Source organism: Balearica regulorum, chromosome 3 (genome assembly GCF_011004875.1).
Source record: "Balearica regulorum gibbericeps isolate bBalReg1 chromosome 3, bBalReg1.pri, whole genome shotgun sequence".
Lineage (NCBI taxonomy): Eukaryota > Metazoa > Chordata > Aves > Gruiformes > Gruidae > Balearica > Balearica regulorum.
Window position 1 is genome coordinate 112,038,626 of NC_046186.1, and position 19,250 is coordinate 112,057,875.

The 19,250-nt window shown below is 54.3% G+C and overlaps 1 protein-coding gene across 1 annotated transcript; it reads right to left on the minus strand.

Moving 5' to 3' along the window:
- Positions 1-35: 35 nt before the first annotated feature.
- On the minus strand, positions 36-5,712 carry PET117 (PET117 cytochrome c oxidase chaperone). The gene is made up of 2 exons (XM_075749506.1): positions 5,536-5,712; positions 36-185 (listed from the first exon to the last, which is right to left on the minus strand). Exons 1-2 carry the CDS (start codon positions 5,629-5,631, stop codon positions 36-38), a joined length of 246 nt encoding a protein of 81 aa, XP_075605621.1. The 5' UTR covers positions 5,632-5,712.
- Between the last annotated feature and the right edge of the window lie 13,538 nt (positions 5,713-19,250).

Consider the following 19,250-nt stretch of genomic DNA (forward strand, 5'->3'; position numbering starts at 1 on the left):
TGGCCAAGTCTCCACAGTCTAAGTACCCTCTGTGCCTAGGACTGCTGGGACCCTTTTTCCATTAGCGCCTTGTCTCTTTCTTCCATAAGCTGCTTTGTCAAAGCAATCTGCTCTTCTAGCAGGCGAATATTCTCCTTTTTCTGATTTTGACGCTCAAGATCTCTGAGAACTCCACTGTGCAGCCTCTGAAAACAGAAGAATCAAAACACAAAGGACAGGATTTATCACAGCCTGTTGGCTGCTGAATGCGATTAACCCCCACCCAGCTCTAACCCCTCCTGCAGGGCTGTTCACCATGCTGCCTTTGGAAGTTCTCAGTCCTCTGCCACCGCCTGCAGCCACAGCCACTTAATGTGGTTTCAGTCTAAAACTACAGGTGCTGACAGTCAATATCGATAAGCTGATGGTACTACACCAAAAAGCGCTTTATTTGGACCCAGTTCAGATGGGTGGGTTTACTAAGCGGTAAAGCTATTGAGCAAATAAATGCTATGCACCCCTAATTCCTGTGCCGTGCAGGATGGATGTGATCTATAAAATCCTGTTACCTCTGCCCTAAATCTTTACCAAATCAAACTAATCTCCCCAAAACTCCTCTTCTGCTTGGAGAGAATTTGATGGCAAATTGCAAATGATTTTAGGAAAAACTGCTTTGTGTCTTCATCTGCTTTTTTCTGCTCATGTCTTACTCTTAAAAAAATACCTTGTAAACTCTTACTGCAGGGCTGACAGAAGCCCCACAGCCTGCTTATGCCAAGCTCTTGAAAGAGCAAAGCATTTCATTCAAAAAATATCCCCTTTACCTAAAGCATTCATTATAAATAAAATGTGCAACACAGACTGACAGTTCTCAAACTGAGGGCAAGCCCAGCGCTGGGTGTAAAAAGCCCGAAGAAAATACCAGCTGGTTTTGTTTCCTCCTTACTGTTCTCTCTCTCTCTCTCTGCTACCTGGAAGTTTTTTTCACTCTGATAATTAGGTGAAACATTTAACCTCTCACTCTGATAATTAGGTGAAACCAAAAGTGGTGACGTGGGTTGGGGTGGGGAGGGACTAGCTGGGAACCAGCTGCTCTAGTCCAGATGTGCACAACTAAGATCAGACACAGTGATGGGAGGAGATGGCAAGGCTGACTAAGTCTGGAAGGAAACAGGGACTACGTGAAGCATTTAATCGGTTGTGCACCCGACATATAGCTGAGATACAGTTCTCCAGCAACTTCAACGGACCAAAGTTGGTGCTGCTGCCATCTTTCCAGCCCCACGCTCCCCACTCTGCTTGTCCCACCCCAGGGTCGGCCAGTCCAGACAGCTCAGCCAGCAAAAAACAACTATCTTTTTCTTTCCTTCACAAAGCAAGTCATACTCTGCTGATTGAATTCCCTGAGCTGGAAAACCAAAGACTAGTGCAAAGGAGAACATGGGATGCACAGTCCACTTTTGTGGTTTGGCTTGAACTCCTGGGGCAGGCGATGTGCTTTCTGATATTCACTTACTAGATTTCAAAGCAATAGTCATAAGCTTATCAGAAAATATGTGAGGACAGAAACACTATAAATGAGTAAAAACCATGAAATTATTGTGGAGAGTCAACCCTTGCTCATATCTAAATCAAGCTGTGTGATCGCACTCATGTTTTAGCACAACTAAAGATGAGAATCTGTAGTTGAAGTTTAGTTAAAGCATTATCCACCTGCCTAAATTACCAACTCATGCTCAGCGTGGACTCAGGAATGAGAAAGTTTCACAGGTACCAAGGTTAGCCACTGGATACTGGAGGTATGAATAAATTATTTAGCCTAATGGCAAAAAAAGATTAATAATGTATTTGACCTGTTTGAATGATGCCAAAATGCACCTGCAAATAATTTATTTGAAAGCTGACCTTGAAGTCATTGTAGAAGATATTTGTGATTATTATCTGACAAGTTCTCACAGGGTTTTAATTCTTCATCTAGAGTGCCAATAACTGCACATTTCAAAGGCAATTATTTCTCCTGTCAAGTTTAAAATAGAGAGGTTTTGTGTAAGAAATAGTCTATCTTGTTAAGAAAATGCACAAACACATATGTCAGCCAATAATCAAAACCCTCTCTTGAAATTAATCTAATAAAAACAGTTCCTTCCCATTGGCTTCAATCAACTGAACTCAGGTTACAAATTAGTAATCACTAAAGACAAAGTATGTAAACTTATTATTTCATTACTATTAGTTAATAACAACAAAGAAAAGATGTGGGGGGGGATACAACGTAATTGAACAATTACATCAAGAATGTGATTCTTTTTCCTTCACAAAACACAGCTATTCTGCAATCTTTCAGATGGTGAATGCATTTACTTCAAAAATGCACAGTTTGCAAAAGATACCTTTATAATTTGAGTAGCACAAGTGACAAAGAGCTATGAAACAGTTAATCTTCTCACCTTCCTCTGTTCTCAGAAGTTAGGCCTGCTCGTCTTCTGCATCAGTTTAGATAGAGGTGCACAAGCTCAAATCACTTTGTGCCTGGCATATCCATTTATAGAAGTCAAAAGTTTATTAATTTGCATAAAGATAAACCTGAAATAATCCCTACACTGGGACTGCAGAATATCCATGTTACTTATTTCCATTACATTATCTAAATAACTGGGTTCCTTAAACCTGAAGCTGTTATTCCCTGACTTGAAGAATTATAAAGAGAAAATCTCAGATTTCATTTATAAAAGATAAGCTTTGAGCCTTAGCACTTCTGAATAATGAGTTAAACTGATTGCTGGAAAAAAAGAATTTATCATTTCGGCTTCGCTTCTGCAGCAGCAGCATCTTGAAGAATGCTAATATCCCTGCAAACATACCGATCAGCATGAAATCCAGCTTTTGGGGAGATCACTTCTAATACTGGAGGACTGGTTTGTGAACCTTTGACCCCTCCATCCCTAGGACACTCAGCAAAACTGCCGGCAGCCTGCCAGCAGTGACACCAATACCCTCCACAGCAATGGTGGCTTCCAGCTGTGGAAAAATAAGTTAGAACAGGCCCACAGGGAGAAAGCTGCCCAATGCTATCTCATTTGGGAAACCCAGGATGTTCCCAGGCAGAAGCTTGCAGCAGCAACCTTGGGTGTAACAACCAAAGCAATTTAATGTTCTTTTGCAAACCAAGCAATCACTACAGCTCAGAGCAACAGGAATGGGCAAAGGGCAGCAAGTCCCTATTTTCTTCCTGGTATCATTAGAAATACATGAAGCAACCAGAGGACGTTAACCACATCAACTTATTTGCTGATCCACTTTTACTAAACTTCATACACTGGTAGAATGCACACCGTAAACTTACTGTTGTGCCCCTAATTTATCTGTGTTTTGCACTTGAGTCATAGCATGGCCTCCACATACCACGGGACCGCTGTCTTGTTCAGTGCTCAGCACGGATCCTGGCCAGGTACTCAGCCTTTAGTTTCATATTCCTTCTTCAGCCTGTGGCCCCAGGCATTACTTGGTCATGACACACAGATCCTGCCCTGACGGTAGCGTTACTCATTTACTTGTGGACTGTTTTATGCCTGTTACTTCTATAGAATACGAACGTTTTGTAAACGTTAATTTATTTTCATAGTCTATGAGATGAAGGAGAGATATCAGCCAAAGATTAAGGTCAACAACATCCATTAAGTTTAGGTGTGTTGCTGAAACACCCAAGGGTGATTTTTTTCAGAGCACACGTTGTCCTGCAGCACATGCTCAAAGTACAGCTCCCATGTATTTCAGCTGTAGTTTAGGAGCATTTACCACATGTTCCTGCCAGACCTTCGGTGCTCAAGGCAGGCACGCTGAATTAGCTCGCAACCACCTGCAAAAATCTGAACTTTAGTGATCTACCCAGCATCTATGTCAGCGCCAGCTGAAGCAGAGCCATTACCCACCACCACTCCAAGAGACCAGCCCTTCTCTCCTTGCTCCTGCCTGTGCCATTCAGTCTGTTTCCCACCTTCTGCGGCAAATTAACCTGCCTCTTTCCTTACCCAGATCAGTCTCATCCTCCAAGATCCACCATTCTCAAGCACTGACAGAAACAATCTCTTGAGGGAAAAAAATTTAATCCTGTATTGACAGACTGTGTCGTAAAGCCCACGCAACAGGCAACTGAGCTGGAGTACGGACTAGCAACTTAACTCTGGTGTTCTGTAACTTCTGACTGCTTCAGACCTTTACCAACAGTCATTTAACACAGGCCTTTTTGTGTGTGCATTTTCTAGATTTTTTTTTTGTGAATGAGGAGGGAAAAATCAGACGTGTGCCCTCATAGTGGTACCCATTTGGCTTATCAGCAGGGTCTAAACCTGCACACTCACTGCCCAAACTTCTGTCACATGCAACACATCCATTCTGCAATCACAGGACTTCTAGTCCCGGGCAGGATTTCTCTGTACAGGGACTCGCCATTGTCTGACCTGACACTTTTGGCTGGGGCTCTCTTGCACACAGGGTACCTGCCAGGAATTACCTTATTTTTGTAAACGTAGCACAGAAAACCGCCCTGTTTTATTATCACATGGCATTTCTGTTAGCTTGCACTCTGCCTGTCCTGTCAGAAGGCAGCCGGGGCTGGCTGCACGGCATGGAACAGCGCTGTTTGCCCTGTGGCGGGAGGCATTCGTGAAGCTCAGGAAAAGCGGAGCACGTGCCTTGCCAGAGGCACGAGCACCAGCGGGACAGCACGGCCGGACAGGGGAGAGCCCTGGGAATGCTGCCAGGGTGGTGCCCTTGGGCCTAGAGGGTGCAGGATTACATCCTTCCCGCATCACGCCACCTCCAGCGGCTGGAGAGGATGAGGAAAGGCCCATCGTGCCTCTCCCTGGAGCTCCTGGCCGCTACTCGCCCCTGTAGGTAACGGGCGGGACGGGATAAGGGCAGGAGTGCAGCTACGTAAGCACGGAAAGGGCAGGTGCCGAGGGTGGAAAAGGTGGGGGAAGGGTAGTTCGAGGACAGAGAAGCACCGGGGGCAGAGCGGGGGCGGCAGCACGTAGGCAGGGCACTGCTGTGCAGGCAGGGCACTGCTGTGCAGGCTGTGGCCTCTGGGCTGGCCGCACCCGTGTGCCCGCGGCCCCCAGCGTCACACAGGGGCACAGAAGGCGGCAAGAAGCAGGGGCTGCCTGCGGGGCACGAGAGGCCTGTCTTCAGGGGCGGGCAGGCAGCGGGCAGGCAGCGGGAGGCAGAGACACGTGGAGAGGCCGCGCGGTCCGGCACGGGCATGGGGCAAGGGGCGGGGCTTGGCACACGCAGGGGCGGGGCGCCAGGAGAGGGGCGGGGCTCTGGCCTGAGGCCTCGGGCCGAGCCTACAGGTGAGGGGCGGGGCTCTAGCCAGACACCTCGGGTCAGGCCGCCAGGTGAGGGGGCGGGGCTCGGGGCTCGGGGGGCGGGGCCCCGGGCTCAGGGGCGGGGCCTGTCCTACCGGCGGGCGCGGCCGCGGGCGCAAGGGCCGCCGTATAGAGGCGGGGCGGGGCCCCGCTCGCCCCCTCCCCCCGCCGCCCCCCGCGGCGGGTCACTCACCTCCCGCTCCCGCCGCTGCTGGACGTGTACGGCCACCACGGTGGCGGCGGAGAGCAGCGCGGAGACGGCCAGCACCGCCCGGGAGCTCCTCGACATCGCCGCCGCCGGCGGGGCGGGCGGCGCGTGCCGAAGCCGCCTGCTCGCCGCGGGGGGAAGGGCCGGGCGGGGGGGGGGGGAGAGGAGGCGCGCCCCGCCCCCAGCCGAGCGCCGAGCGCGTCGAGAAAGGCCACAGTAACGGAGTGCCGATGCGCGGCCCAGGCCGAGCGACGCCCCGTCGGGCGGGGAAGGCCCGAGCCGCGCCCCGGGGCGCTGGGAGAGGGGAGGGCGGCTGAAGCGGCCGCCTGCCCGTACGTGGGGCGGCCTCCGGGGCTCCCCGACTTTTCTGCCGGGGTTTGGGGTGCCCTGGCGCCTGACGGGCCAGTCCCGGGCCCACGACAGGGAGCAGGCCGCGGCCCTGTGCCCTGCGCCCGAGGGCTGAGGCGCGACGACAGCGGGAGCGGTGTCCTGCGGCCGGCGCTCAGCCAGCCCAGCCCAGCCCTGACTGACTGACTGGCCCCCAGCGCCGCGGGCTGGGCTCTTGCGGGAGGGTCGTCGCCCTCCGGACCAGAAACGCCGATGCGGGCTGCTAAAAAAGGGCCTTTGGCCCCTTGGGAGCCCCCCGCAGAGGGAGGGCGGCCCGGTGCCTTTCCGGAGGGGGTGTTTTCTGGAGCTTCCTGCCGGCGTGCGCTTGCATTTCCAGTGCGGTTGCAGCTCTGAAAAACAAACAAAAGGAGATTTCTCCAGTGTTCAAGGGAGATTTTTTGCTTTTATTGCGTGAAGACCTCCAGTTCTGCGCTTTCCTTGCCCATGAAACCCAAATTGCATAGGACAAGCAGCTGGAGAAAGCAGCTCTTCAATTGTTTGGTTTCTTCTCATTGTTCAGCGTGTGGCCTCAGGCCTCGTGGTTGGCAGTTTTTCGTGCTCTGAAGACAGCATTATTCCTCTCCCTGGGAGCTCTTCCCTGGCACCTCCTCTCTAGAGTATCTGAGTGCTTTACAGATGGAGAAAAATTTATGTTCCCAGTGCTCCCGTGTGAGGGCAACAGATGGCTGTCATGAGCGACTTTGATCCACCATGTTCAGATGTGCTTCAGGCTTCAGCTGGAGGACTTGGGCATTTTGGGGCACTTTCACCCTGTAGCACTTCAAAGGGAACTTCCCCGTGGCTACTGTGGAGCAGACAGAGGCTCAGGTTGCGCTCCTGTAAAGTAGGGAACTTGTCAGCAGTCGCTCTCTATCTGCTGTGTTATCACCCGCATGAGCGCATCAGATGTGCAGAGGAGTGACTGAGCAGTCTATCAAAGATAAAGGATGTCTAGCGGGGAGGTGGGATGTATCAGGAGATCTATAAAACCCTGAAGGAGGTCAGGGAACAATCATTCACCATTTCCCACAGTCCGTGGGTAACCAGTGGGGGTGTGGGCAGCAAGCTTAAACCAAGCCAAAAGAAGGTCACCCCACGCGTGAGCGAGTTGTGGAAGTCATTGCCCCGGTACGACAGAAGATGAACTTACCTGCGGATTCGGAAAGGAACTGTACAAATTCCTGGAATGCCCTTGATGTCTGGATGAACGCCTTAAACCACAAATAAACGGGAAGGTGGGAGGTTTATTGTGAAAGGTGTAGACTTATTCCTGACTCCTTTCTGTACTTCTTTCTCCAAGCATCTGCCCCACCTTGCTGCCAGGCAGGATGGTGGGGCACAATGAACCTCAACCTCAGCAGGTACCACATTCCCTGTCTCAAAACCAGGCTCGGATATTTCCAGGTAGAGCTTAGGAGAGTTACGGAGCAGTTGCCGCAAGAAGATGGCAGGGTCGAATCTCCAGCCCCATCCAGAGTGTAAGAGGAAAATCAAATGTGTGAAGCCAATCCCTCCTCGTTATAATCTTTTTCATCTGTCAGCAGAATGAATGTGATTAAAATGAAAGGCAAAATTAGTGGGAATGATAATATTTCAATTGAGTCTAATAGTTTTGCTCACATCGGTGTGTTTACTGTTATTAAGACTTACGCATAAGTGCTTGTAACGTGTCCAAGGCCACTGGAGTGCCAAGAACAGGGTCGAGCCAGATGCACGGCGGATGTGAGCCAGCGCAGCGCCCTTGGCACTGTGGAAGGGCGCAGCTCACCCCGGCTGAAAGCCGAGCGCCTCTACCCAAGCCTGGCATTAATCACTCGAGGGGCTGCAACCCCATGTGGGGAACATTTGGGCTGTGCTTTCACAGCCTGAGTTTGTTCCATGGTGGTCCAGGTGCTCCCGCTCTCCTCCCTTCCCTCCCAAGGGCTAGGCCTTGCTGAAGTGCTCACCTTCCCTGACACGGCCCTGCTCTTCTGCTTTGAGTGGTTGTCCTCTTCCCGTGCTCGGGGCAAGCTCTTTCAGGGAGGCAAACTTCTGGAAAGCCCAGCCATGGACTAGATTAGCAGCTGGGTCTGGCTTAGAACCCTGCAGCAGCCACAATGTGGAAAAGCCCATTTTCCTTCTGAGACACTTTTCCAGCTGGGTTGGGTAAGCCCGGCCTGAGGCACACTGCAGAGGCTGGGAAATGGGGGTGATGGAGGAGGGCGGCAGGAGTGCCCAGCAGTGGTACTGCTGAGGAGAGACTTTTTAGCTGGCGGTTGGCAGAAGGACAAGAGAGACTGAGATTTCCGAGTTCCCCAGCGAACACAACCTCGACGTCCCCAGGCCCGTTGCAGAGAGATCTCGCGGGGCTGACAGCGTGTGCGTGGTTGGCAAAGCAATGGTAACTCCTTGCAAAGCGACGAGCTGCGTTGCTGATTCTGTCAGAGAGTGAGACAAAGGATGAGCTTGTGCTGAGGGAAGCGTGGCTCAGGAGGGCCTCTTTGCTGGCTCTGCTGATTGTTCTCCACGTGAGGTTTCCTCAAACAAACGCCTTGGCTGCCAGTAGCTGGTTCCTGGTATGATTTGCCTGTACCTTTCTTTGATGCTTTCTTTCCTGTGCCTCAGTTCCTCCTTTGCTGGCCTGGGCGTAGCGGTATATGTTGTCTCATGGAGACAGGGTTGAGCACCAGTCAGGGAAAGGTTGACTCACATGTGAAGGAGACTGAAGGCCATTTTTCCCCTGGGCAAACAGCTCAGATCTCTATGGTGATCTTGGATAACATGTCTGAAGTCAATGCTTAGGGGGCATTTTTATCCTGATTTCCGAAGAAAATGAAGCTTGTGCAACCCCTGTGCCTCATCCAACCCCTCCCTCTCCTCCATGCTCTTACACGAGCGTTTGCCAGCCTCCTTGGTAAGGCAGCATTGCAGGTCCCGTCTCAGACTTCCATGTTTATTTGCCCATTCCAGCCATTTTGACGGACATGGAAGAGTTCTGGCTGAGCTTTGTGTAATGGCTGGTTATGCTGAGCAGGGTAGCATCCCATGAAGTGTCAGCTCTACCCTATATTAGTCACCAGAGAATCCACAAAACAGGGCACTCAGTCGTGGCTCACCTTAGCAGGTCACCAGTAGCACTAAAGACTAAGGAAAACTGTGCAAAATACGGCAGGGGATGGAAATAAAGTTTGAACTGAGCCCATTTCCAGGTTCACGGCCTGAACCACAGCTCCTCTCCCGTGTAACGCGAGGAACCAATCTCTCTTATCAGACTGTAAAGCAAACAAATAACACACACACACACGCATAAGAAAAAAATAATCCCAAAGGTGTGTTTTCGCAAAGCTTTCAGTTTTTTTTTTTTTCCAGGGCTTTTGGTGAGCTAGCTGTCCTTCCCTCTTTGCAGAGCCAGCTCTTCCTCCCTTCCAGGTGGGCATGCACGTGCAGGCGTGTGTGCTCACGCGGGTGAGTTTGCACGCACCCGGAGCACTCCACCGAGACGCAATGGCTCAGCTACCTCAATTGGAAATAAAAAAAAAAAAAAAAAAAAAAAAAAGCCCGAACCAAACCTACCCCCAGTTCCCATCTGCTCCCTGAGGTTGCCGGCGCTGCCGTTAGGAATTTTCCCCGGAGAGCCCAGCTGGGCCCAGCCCAGCCCTCCTGGGTGCTGCGAGGGGAGCTGCGCCTGGCGCCCCGCCACCCCCTCTCGCACGCTTGGCCCCAGCCCAGGGGGGGTCTGGGCGTGTGGCTGGCGAGTGCGGGTGTGCGAGCGTGTGCCTGCACGCCCTCGGCCAGAGGTCTGGGGGTAGATACGGAGCTGAGCACACGGGAGAACCCACCGAGGAGGGGAGCACGCTGTGCCTGCTGGTATTAGCATTGATTTTCTTCTTACAGCAGCACTAATAACAGCGGCAAAAAATGCTATATTGTAGGCACTTTTTTCTCACTGTGATGCTTTTTCCACTTTGAGAAACAGAATTGTTCCCACCCCCCCAAACAGTGGCAGACCTGGTTGTGGCAGCGTAGGCATCGATCAGTCGTCCAGGTGCAGTCGCCCTGGCCAGGCAGTAAATGTTTCTATCGGATTTGCTGGGGGGGGGGGGCGGGGGGGTGTTTGTGTTGTTGGTATTCAAAACCTTGAAAATGCAGAGGGAGAAATGGAAATGTGTTAGTTTTTGTGTCCCTGCTCTGTAATTAAGAGGTAAGGTCACTGGGGGCTTCTCTGTGTGCAGACACTTGAAAAATAAATTAATGAAATGTATGTATTAAAAAAGCCTTATTTCAGCCGAGCTAGCCTCCTCTCCAGGCAGGCAGAGGTAAGCCTGACTTGGGCGAGGTTTATTTTCTGCCAGGCATGAATGAAGTGAAAGCCACCACAGCTCATCCCCACGAGGTTTGTGCGTGGGATTCCCAAGCCTCTGACCTGCTGTCACCGTCAATCCAGCTGAATTCTGCTGCTTGTCCCCTGCGGACAAGCCCTGGGTCCCCAACAGTTCTTCTCAGGGAGCCAGAGGGAAGTGACTCTGCTCCTCCTGAAATTTAGTGATGGAGAAAAGAGAAAACCGAGGAGGGGGAACCCTTCTTTTACTCTCTGGCGAGCAAGGGAGCAAGGGAGCTTTCCTTCCCTTTGCAGGGCAGCCTGCAAAACAGTTACTTTTTATTTTAATTTCCCCGTGCACTTCCTCCTTCTAGCGGGGAGGGCAGAAACTCAGGGCAGCATCTACGTGAGCCCTGCCGGTTTTATAGCCGGGCGATGTGTGGTTACACGTTAGCCAGCCAGCCCCAGGGGCTGCCGCGCCAGCGGGTCACCTCCAGGTAAATAAACTAAGGTGTGTGCTCTGCCGCTCGCCCTGTCGCGGCCTCGTTTCGCCCCAGCCAGAGGGTGCGAAGGGGCCCCCCGTGGCCCTGGCTGCCCTGGGCTCCTTCCCTGGCATCCTTGGGACAGGGGGGGAGTGAGGAGGCCAGTCTGGGTGCTGCCACCCCCCTACACGTCTCACCCCGCTTTTCCCACAGCGTGACTTGTCCACGCCCTTCGTTTTGGGGGGCTGCAGCGGGTACCCAACCTGGGGAGCTGCACCCCTGCACACACTTCCCCTGAGCAGGGACGGGCGGTTGAAATGCAGGCGGAGGCCAAAGTCTAGCCATGCAGCAGCGAGAGGAGGATGTAAACCCAGCGCTTTATAATTATATTGGCAGCAATCGCATAGACCCTTGCCCGCGGACAGTGGGAGGCAGGTATTGCAGCAGCGCTGTTGGGAATCGAGGGCAGAGACGCTTACAGCTGTGGGGTTGGGTTTTCTTTTTCCTGGCAAACACTGTAAAAGGCACTGGGAGATAAAAAACCCTTGTGCAAAAAAATAAAAAACCCTAACCCCATGTTGGTGGAGTAATTCCACGAGCAATCACCCCACAGCTTGCACTGGGACCGCTGCAAGGCAGGGAGGTCCCTGGCCCCCAAAGCGGGGTGGGTGAGCCCTGTGGGGTGCAGCGTGCCGTACCCCCCAGCTCCCACCCCTGTTGGGGCTCCCCCAGGAGGAGGAGGGCTTCTTGGGCGGCGGTGCAGCTGTGTGGGGAGCAGGGAGAGGAGGGCTAACATCGGGGTTTGGCCTCAGCTGGGTGGGTGGGGAGGGGGCAGAGGCACCCATGGGTGCTGTGGCTGGCACCGACACACACCCCACACCCCCCCGCTGTCAAATCACAGCTGTAAGGAAAGGAGCCTGGCTGGAAGCGGCACCGCTGAGCTCCCTGCGCAATTTTGTAGGCAGCGGGTGCGTATCCCAATGCTTAACTCATCCTGGGCGTGTTGGAGCACATGCTCTGCCGTAGCACAGGAGGGACAGGCAGGGACTCTCCGGCAGCAGCGCTGGATCCCTGCTGGGACCCAGCCCTCCCCGTGCCCCCGCGGCACCAGGAAGGGAGCGGGAAAGGTCCATCTCCAACACAGCAGCGTCTGAACAAGGGTTGGGACATCCTGACCTGTCCCCTGGCCCAGCTTGTAGCAGACTTGTGCTCGAGCTGGGATTTGCACTGCCAATGGCCAAGGCTGTCCTGGCGGTCCTCCTCGTTGGAGAGGAGCTGAGAGTTGTCCAGATGGACCTCATCTTCTCTTTCTACTGCTGCAAAAATCCCCAGGGAGCTGCATGCAAAGGTGCTTGGCCAGGGATGGGACCGTCCCCCGGCACCCACCTGAGACAGTTATCCCTTCCTCCAGCTCGTCACTGACCCTCTATACCCTTATCACCGCCCCGTCGTCACGCTATTAATCTTCCTATTCCCCCCAAGAAAGGAGAGGGATGGCAGCACCTACCCCCAGCCAGCCCCTCGGAGGGTTTTGAAATGGCAAAGAAATGCATAAACTCCGTATGCATACAATGGGGTTTATGGCAGCTGGTCATTTGGCAGGAATGAGGAAGCCTTGGGGGCCCCAGAGGTGCCATTTGTCCTTGGGGAGGGGACAGGGGATTTTCTGCCACCGAGGTTTGAGGTTGGAGGGGGATGGCAGAGCCGGCAGGGCTCGCGGGAGGGGGGAAGCGCAGCCCCCCGCAGCCCCCGGGCAGCACGGCAGCTTATCAGCCTATGCCAGCTGCGGGAAGCGGGGGTTTTAAAGGCGTTTCGAAAGTGCTCTCATTATTTTTAGGAACCTGGGAAGGGACTGACTGGGCCAGACCCCAGTTGTGGCTCATCCAGCTCTTTTCCACCGGCACCAGCTGACGCCAGCCTTTTTGGGGAGAGCTTTCCCAGGCGAGCTGGGCGACTGCCGGCTCCCTAACCCCCGATAAAAGGTTGTGGTCCCAGTCAGCTCACGGGACAGGCTGGCCTTGCCCAGCACTCCTCACCCGAACCCTCAGCCTGCACGAGCACAGGCAGCGCATTCCGATGACAGCGCATCCTGATTTACAGCGCATCCTGACGGCAGCGCATCCCGATGAGAGTGCAGCACATCCCGACGGCAGCGCATCCCGACGGCAGTGCATCCTGATGTGTGGTGCATCCCGATGTGCAGCACATCCCGGTGGCAGGGAAAATGCGTTTTTTGTGGGGTGATGCCCCCGGTTTGCGTGGGCCACCCCACTGAAGCGGGCACCGGCCAAGCAGCCGAATGAGAACACGGAGATGTGGCGGTGCTGAGTCGAGCGTAGCGCGGGGAGGGAAAACATCTCTCTGGAGGGTAAAGGCAGGGTGAGAGGTTTCGGCAGACCACCCGCAGTTCCAGCAGTAGCTGGGGTCCCCCTCAGGAGATGGAATCAGGCTCATCTTTGCCAGTATCGACACCCACTCAGGATGGACCCACATGGCTGAAGCTTTCTGTGACCTCCTGCCAGAAAGAACCCAAAATCCAAACTACCAGTGAAAAAGGACGAGCGGCTGCCGCCCCATTTCTTCGCTGTCCACGCAGTTGCTGGGTTTGGTGCGTAGAGAGATGTCTCTTGTGCAAACATCAGAGAAACCCTGGGGACTGAGGACCACCACCACCAGTGACTGATTGCTGGAGGAGCTGGAGGGGCTCTGACTTGCATGGATGTGGCTTTTGGAGGTCGGAGCTATGGTTAGAGACCATGTGGATTCACTGGTGCCTAATAAAGGTTGTGCACATGGTGTATTTTTAAGCACAGGAAGAACATTAAGAGGGATTAGCTTTCTGTCCTCTGTTTAGCTACTGATGTGCAGGAAACTCCTGGGATTTCACTACCTTTGCAACCTCTGCTGCTGTATCAGGCTCGGTAGGAACGCACCCAAGTTCCCGGAGAGGACAGTGGGATCGCAGGAAAGCAAGCAACAAAAAAAAAGTTAGGCAGTGCAGGCAAAGCTGGGGAAGGGGCTTCAGAGTCTGTGAGTTCAGGGCTCTGCTGACCACCTTGTGAGAGCGGACACCTCTCCAAGGGGGCCACCCTGTCCTCCCACAGTGGTGCTGGACCATATGTGGAGGACTGGGGGGGCACAGGTCCTCTGGCAGCCTCTTCCCCTGAGCCTCATGGCTGTGGGTGCCACCGAGGAGGATGCTCAGGGGATGCTGCTGGGGACCCACACCTGGCATGGGCTTCACGGGGGGTGGCTGGGTGCTGTTTCCACAGGGAGCGGGACTCAGAGGCTCAGCGGGGAGCGGCTGGGCAACCTGGGGTGATGCCGGGCGCCCCGAGGGAGCGGAGCCGCAGTGAGTGGGTGGCCGGAGAGACAGCGCCAAGCCGGCGGGGGGGAGTGGGAAGGAAGCGGAGGTATCGGTGGAGAAAGACAGGGAGACGCTGGGAGTGGCAGGGGCCGTGGGAGGCAGGGAGACAGGAGCCCGGTGAGTCAGCCTGGTGGGGAGCTTTGAAACCTGGCGGGGAAGCACAGGCAGGGCAGGTTCTGCCGCAGCCTGGGGAGCCATCTTCCCCTGACTGGCACCTTCTACATCCCTCCTTCCCTGCTCAGCCAAGGAAAGCAGATCGCCCTCCAAACTGGGGCAGCTTGCAGAGCCGCTGCTCTCTCCTTCCGAGATAACGCTGGCGTGGAGCCACCCTGGCTGGCTCCATCCGCTGCGGTGAAGTGGTTCCTCATCTAACCAGGGGAGCTGCCAAAACCCGGCTTGGAAGCAGGGCTTTCCGGTGGTCAGGCTCAGCCCCGTGGCCGGCGGCACAGGGGGAGTTGCGCAGGCATGACCAGGGCAGTAGCTTTACTCTGGCAGCCCATGCCACCTGCAGTAACGCTCACGCCCCCCTGACCTCTGGGGAACCGTGGGCCGGTATTCGCCCAAATGTTGGCGCTGGAGATACCACGCTTTAGGTGGGAACCTGCCCTCGGAGGCAATGGCAACCCCTCCGGCAACGCACGGTGTGTGCGTGCAGGCAGCTGCTGAAACCCAGCTGAGTCACCCCTGGTGCTGCAGGTGTGCGATGGGGCGCAGGACGGGGTGCAGGGGAGCATCCCCAGTCAGCTCTTCTCAGGCTGATGCTGAACTGCGAGACCAAGGGCAGACATCCAGGTGGAAGGAAAGTTGGGGCTGGAAACAGCGTGTGCCCCAGGCAAGGGTTTCTTTTAGAGCAGGGGGGGACCTTTCCTCTGTGCTCTTCTGCAGGCTTTCGAGCTGTGGTCCTCAGAGATCCCCGCGATCCTTCTGGGGAGACCCTACAGCATGCCAGACTTCTACCGGCTAATCCAGGGAGGCAGCAGGTTGGGAAAGGCTGCAGAGGTGATACCCTCCGTTGTTCTCGTCTTGCCTTGGCTGCAATGGGAGCATCTTCCTTCTGCGAACCCTCTCCCTTAACGTGGCTGGGGTGTGAACCTGGTGCTCCCGGTCAGCTCGCACTGTCCGTTCTTGGGTGCCGGCGCGGGCTCCGTGCTCACTGTCCCACCTCATGTGGGGAAACGTGGAGTGTTTCGAGGAAGGGGTGTCACAGTAGGATACCTTTCAGAGAGGACTGGGCAATGTTGTGACACCCAGCCTCCTCCCCATCTATCCCAAAACACCTCTGGGAGCAGTGTGGGGGATCACCAGAGGAGGGGATGTCAGCCGGGTTTTTGGGTGACTCACAGGAGCCCAGATGTCCAAGCCCTGGTGTTTCAGGCACACCGCAGACCCCAGAAGATGAAGGTTCATCTTCCCAAGGATATGAAGCTGAGACCTCTCTTGCATGGTCAGTGAACTTGCATAAATCCCCCCGTCTGAGCTCTGCTTGCAACCAGAGACCAAAGGCTGTGCTGTTGCATTGCTGGGCTCCTGTACCAGCCAGGGTCTCATCTCTGTCCAGCCTGGTTTGGCTCAAAATTGTGAGAAATTACCAGAAAAACGGCACTGGGTGACTCTGCTCTCAGCCTCGTGGGCAGAGCATGCCCAGCACAGCAGCCCCTGCGGGTGTACCTGCCGGTGTCCCTCCGCTTCTGCGCAGGGGCGGTGATGGCTGTGGGCCAGATCCCACCGGGAGCTGAGGTGAAGGTTCCTTTGCTGGACTCTATACTAAAGGCTCAGCTCAAAGACATTTCCAAGGGACTGTGCGTTTCGGTGGTGTTCAGCTCTGCCTGGCTGTACGGTCGCACCCTCATCCCTGCCCCGGGCACACGCCTGCTTCTACAGCCGCATGGTGAAAAGTAGCCCAGGCAAGAAGAAGAAAGGACACGGCTCCCTGGGGTGGCAGCTAACATATTCCCTGTTCGCAGGCAGAACCGAGTCGTCGTCCCCTGAGCAGTGGACACGTACCTTTACTAACACCTCCTTTACTGAGCATCTCTCCCTCTGCTCTTCTCAAGCCCAGCTCCTTCCCTCGCTCCCTACACCCAGGTCCTTGTCCCCAAGCACGCTTTCCCCACTCCCCTCTAGGTGCTGTATGAACCGGCGCGAGGCTGGCCGTGAGAGGGACTCCTCCAGAAGGTACGAGTGCCCCGTGCCCCTCGCACGTGGCCATCAATCCGCCCCCCCACCCCCACCCCGGGGCTGGTTTGGGAAGGAACGGGGTGCTATTGCGACAGCGACACATGGCTGATTCATTGTTTGATCCAATCTCTCCCTCCTCGCTCCCAAACGATTCGAGTCAAACGAAACACATTTTAGTAGTCAAATCTGTAAGGGTGGGTCCCATTGTGCTTTGACCCTACGGGGCATTTTGTACATTGAATTTGATTTACACCCAAAATGTTAATTTAACATACTGGATTTTCTTCCACACCCAACTAATGCTGAAAATTAAACAAGATCCTACAGAAAGGTTTGTGTGCCATTATCTCCTTAGCGTTGTTATTTATTGAGTAATTAGAGCGCTCAGGCTGTACGTGCAACATTGCTCCAGCAGGCGTATGAAGAAGGACGCCGGCTGCCCGGTGACGTGTCCGTGGTCTGCCTCGCTGACGGATGCCCCAAAGGATGCCGCCTCACGGTGCCACGTGTGGCTCCCTGCAATGGTGTTGGTGGGGCCATGCCGAGCGCGCGCTCCCCAGGCTCCTCCGGGTTAAAATCCACCAAGGAATTTTTTAAGAAAGGCAGTATAGTTTTCTTCTGGGCTATGGCCAAGCAACACCGAGGCTTGGTCAACGGTCTGTATTTCCACCCGCTAGCTCAAGGGGAAGGCAGCCCACCACTGCTGAGATGCTCTACCTCGGGTAAGTGGTGCCTCTCCATCCAGCTCCCCTCACCTTGCCGGAGGCTGCAGGACTTTCTCTCCGCCCTGTGCCTCCGACGGTGCTGGACACACCGCAGCCCTGACCACTCGTGTCAGGGCTCCAGAGCTGATAATAATTTAGTTCCTGATTCAGCCGTGCTTGTAAGCACACGTCTGACTTGGAGCACCCAATTAAAGTGAAGTGTGTGCTCCAGGACCTCGCTAAATGGGAACCTCAAAGCAGGATTTGAAAAAGCCAAGAAGACATTAAAGTAGTCACAGCAAGCTCTTGATTCAGGAGTGTTGTGATTAATGTCATTTGCTACCTCTTTTCGCTTAAAAGACAAGGAGTGGTTAAAATAAAAGAAACCTCAAGTTGAAAGCATTGCAAAAAATCAATTAAAACCCATGTAGCTGCATTTTGACCTGGAGCAAAATCTCAGACATAACAGAGAAATTACATAGCCTTAAAGAGAAAGAAAGAAAGATAAGGTTTTATGTGTGGTATTGCTGAGGTATTGCCCGAAGGTGTGCTGAGGTGGCTTCTCACCCGGTACCAGCAGAGACTGTAAACTCCTCGCAGGAGCAGGGGGACCGAGTAGGTGCCCCCAGCCCTCACCATCGTTCCCAGGGCCTGTCCTGCAGGTCAGCACTCAGGGCTTAAAAGCCTTGCTGGAGGATGAAGCGCTGGGTGGTGGGGTAACTCCTCTGCTGGGATGAAGATGTCTGCACCTGTGCATCGCTCCAGTAGACCCTACTGAAACAGGGTACGGTGGGTAGGGCTGCTGTGGCTCCTGGCTGGGATTTCCTGGCTGGAAACACCAAATGCTTTGGGATGCTCAGCCTGAAGGACCTCTCTGGTGGTGCGGCCCCTGATGCGGGGCTGGGACTCCTCCATCCCTGGGGCTCCAGCCGTTCCCGCACCCCCAGGGCTCAGACCCATGCAAGAGCTCCCACCAGTTTGCCTCCAGATAAAGTCTCCAACAGCCCCGCACCAGTGCTCCTTGCCCCAAAGAGTAACTGGGGACGTGGGTTACGCAGATCTCTTCCGTTTGGCCACCTCATTTGAAGGTGCGTCCTTTCCAGAAGCTCCAGCCCCAGCTCCAGCCCCAGCCCCTGAAGTTAAATCTTGGTCTCGATGAAACCAATGGTGAAACTCCCATCAGTTCTCTCTGGCCTGCGCTTTGCTCTTTGGGAGAAAAGCAGGAACCTTAGAGAAGAGTGATGCCATTTCAAAGGCCTCTTCACGTGGGGGAACAGCTCTTGGTGCTCGGTCTCACCAGCCTGCACAACCACATCTGTGAGGATGTGCTCGGGGAGGAAGGCGCCGAGGGCTTTTCCACTGCTTTTAATAAAAAAGCAGATTGAATAGTAGGTGTGAGGCAGGAGAAGGCACCGCCGAATGCTGTTAAATACCCAAGGACACACCACGTGCGGGCTTTGCTGTGCTCAGAGACTTTTCAGTGCAGTTTTGTGGGTTTTCTTCTGTTTCTTTTGCTTCCTTCCCCCCACCCTGTCCTCTTGTCTTTTGTTTCATTTCCACTTCGGGAAGAGAGGGAGAGCACAAGAGGCAAAAAAAAAAAAAAAGGGGGGGGGGTAAGAAAAGGCTGAGGCCGTGACACGTTTTTCATTTTGAATCAATGACTGAAACAGAATAAAATCTTTTTAAAAAACCCTAACAAAACAAAACAAAAAACAAACAAAAAAACCAGAAGAAAGGCTTGTCATTAAGAAAAATAATAACAACTTTCTCTGCCTGCTGCTGCCCAGAGGACAACTCAGGCTCTTCCCCGGCGCCCTGGGGAGCCTTCCCCTCCGCGGGGTGCCCCGGGGGGGCCCTCAGCGCAGCCCCCCGTGGCGGCGGGACCCGCACCCGCGAGTGGGGAGCACCCCCAGCATCCCGCTGCGGCGGCGGGCAGGCAGCGGGGCCGGCCCCGCCGGGGTCCCCGCCAGCGGGGCGGCGGGCAGGCAGCGGGCAGGCAGGCAGCAACGGCAGGCAGCGGGCAGGCAGCAACGGCAGGGCTCCCCTCCTCTATATTTTTTTTTTTTTTTTTTTTTTAATTTTCAGACGTTAAATTCTTTTGCAAACATTCATGCCTTAGGAAGGGCTGGAACAAAGCTCAGCTGCTCCAACCGGTCGGACAGGTAAGCAGACTTGTTGACACCGTTATGTTTGCAGCACGCATGCTCCTTCCCAAGTTTCCTGGTGCATTTTTCTATTCCACCTTATGAAACTTTCCTCCCCCCCCCACTCCCTTCCCCTCCCCT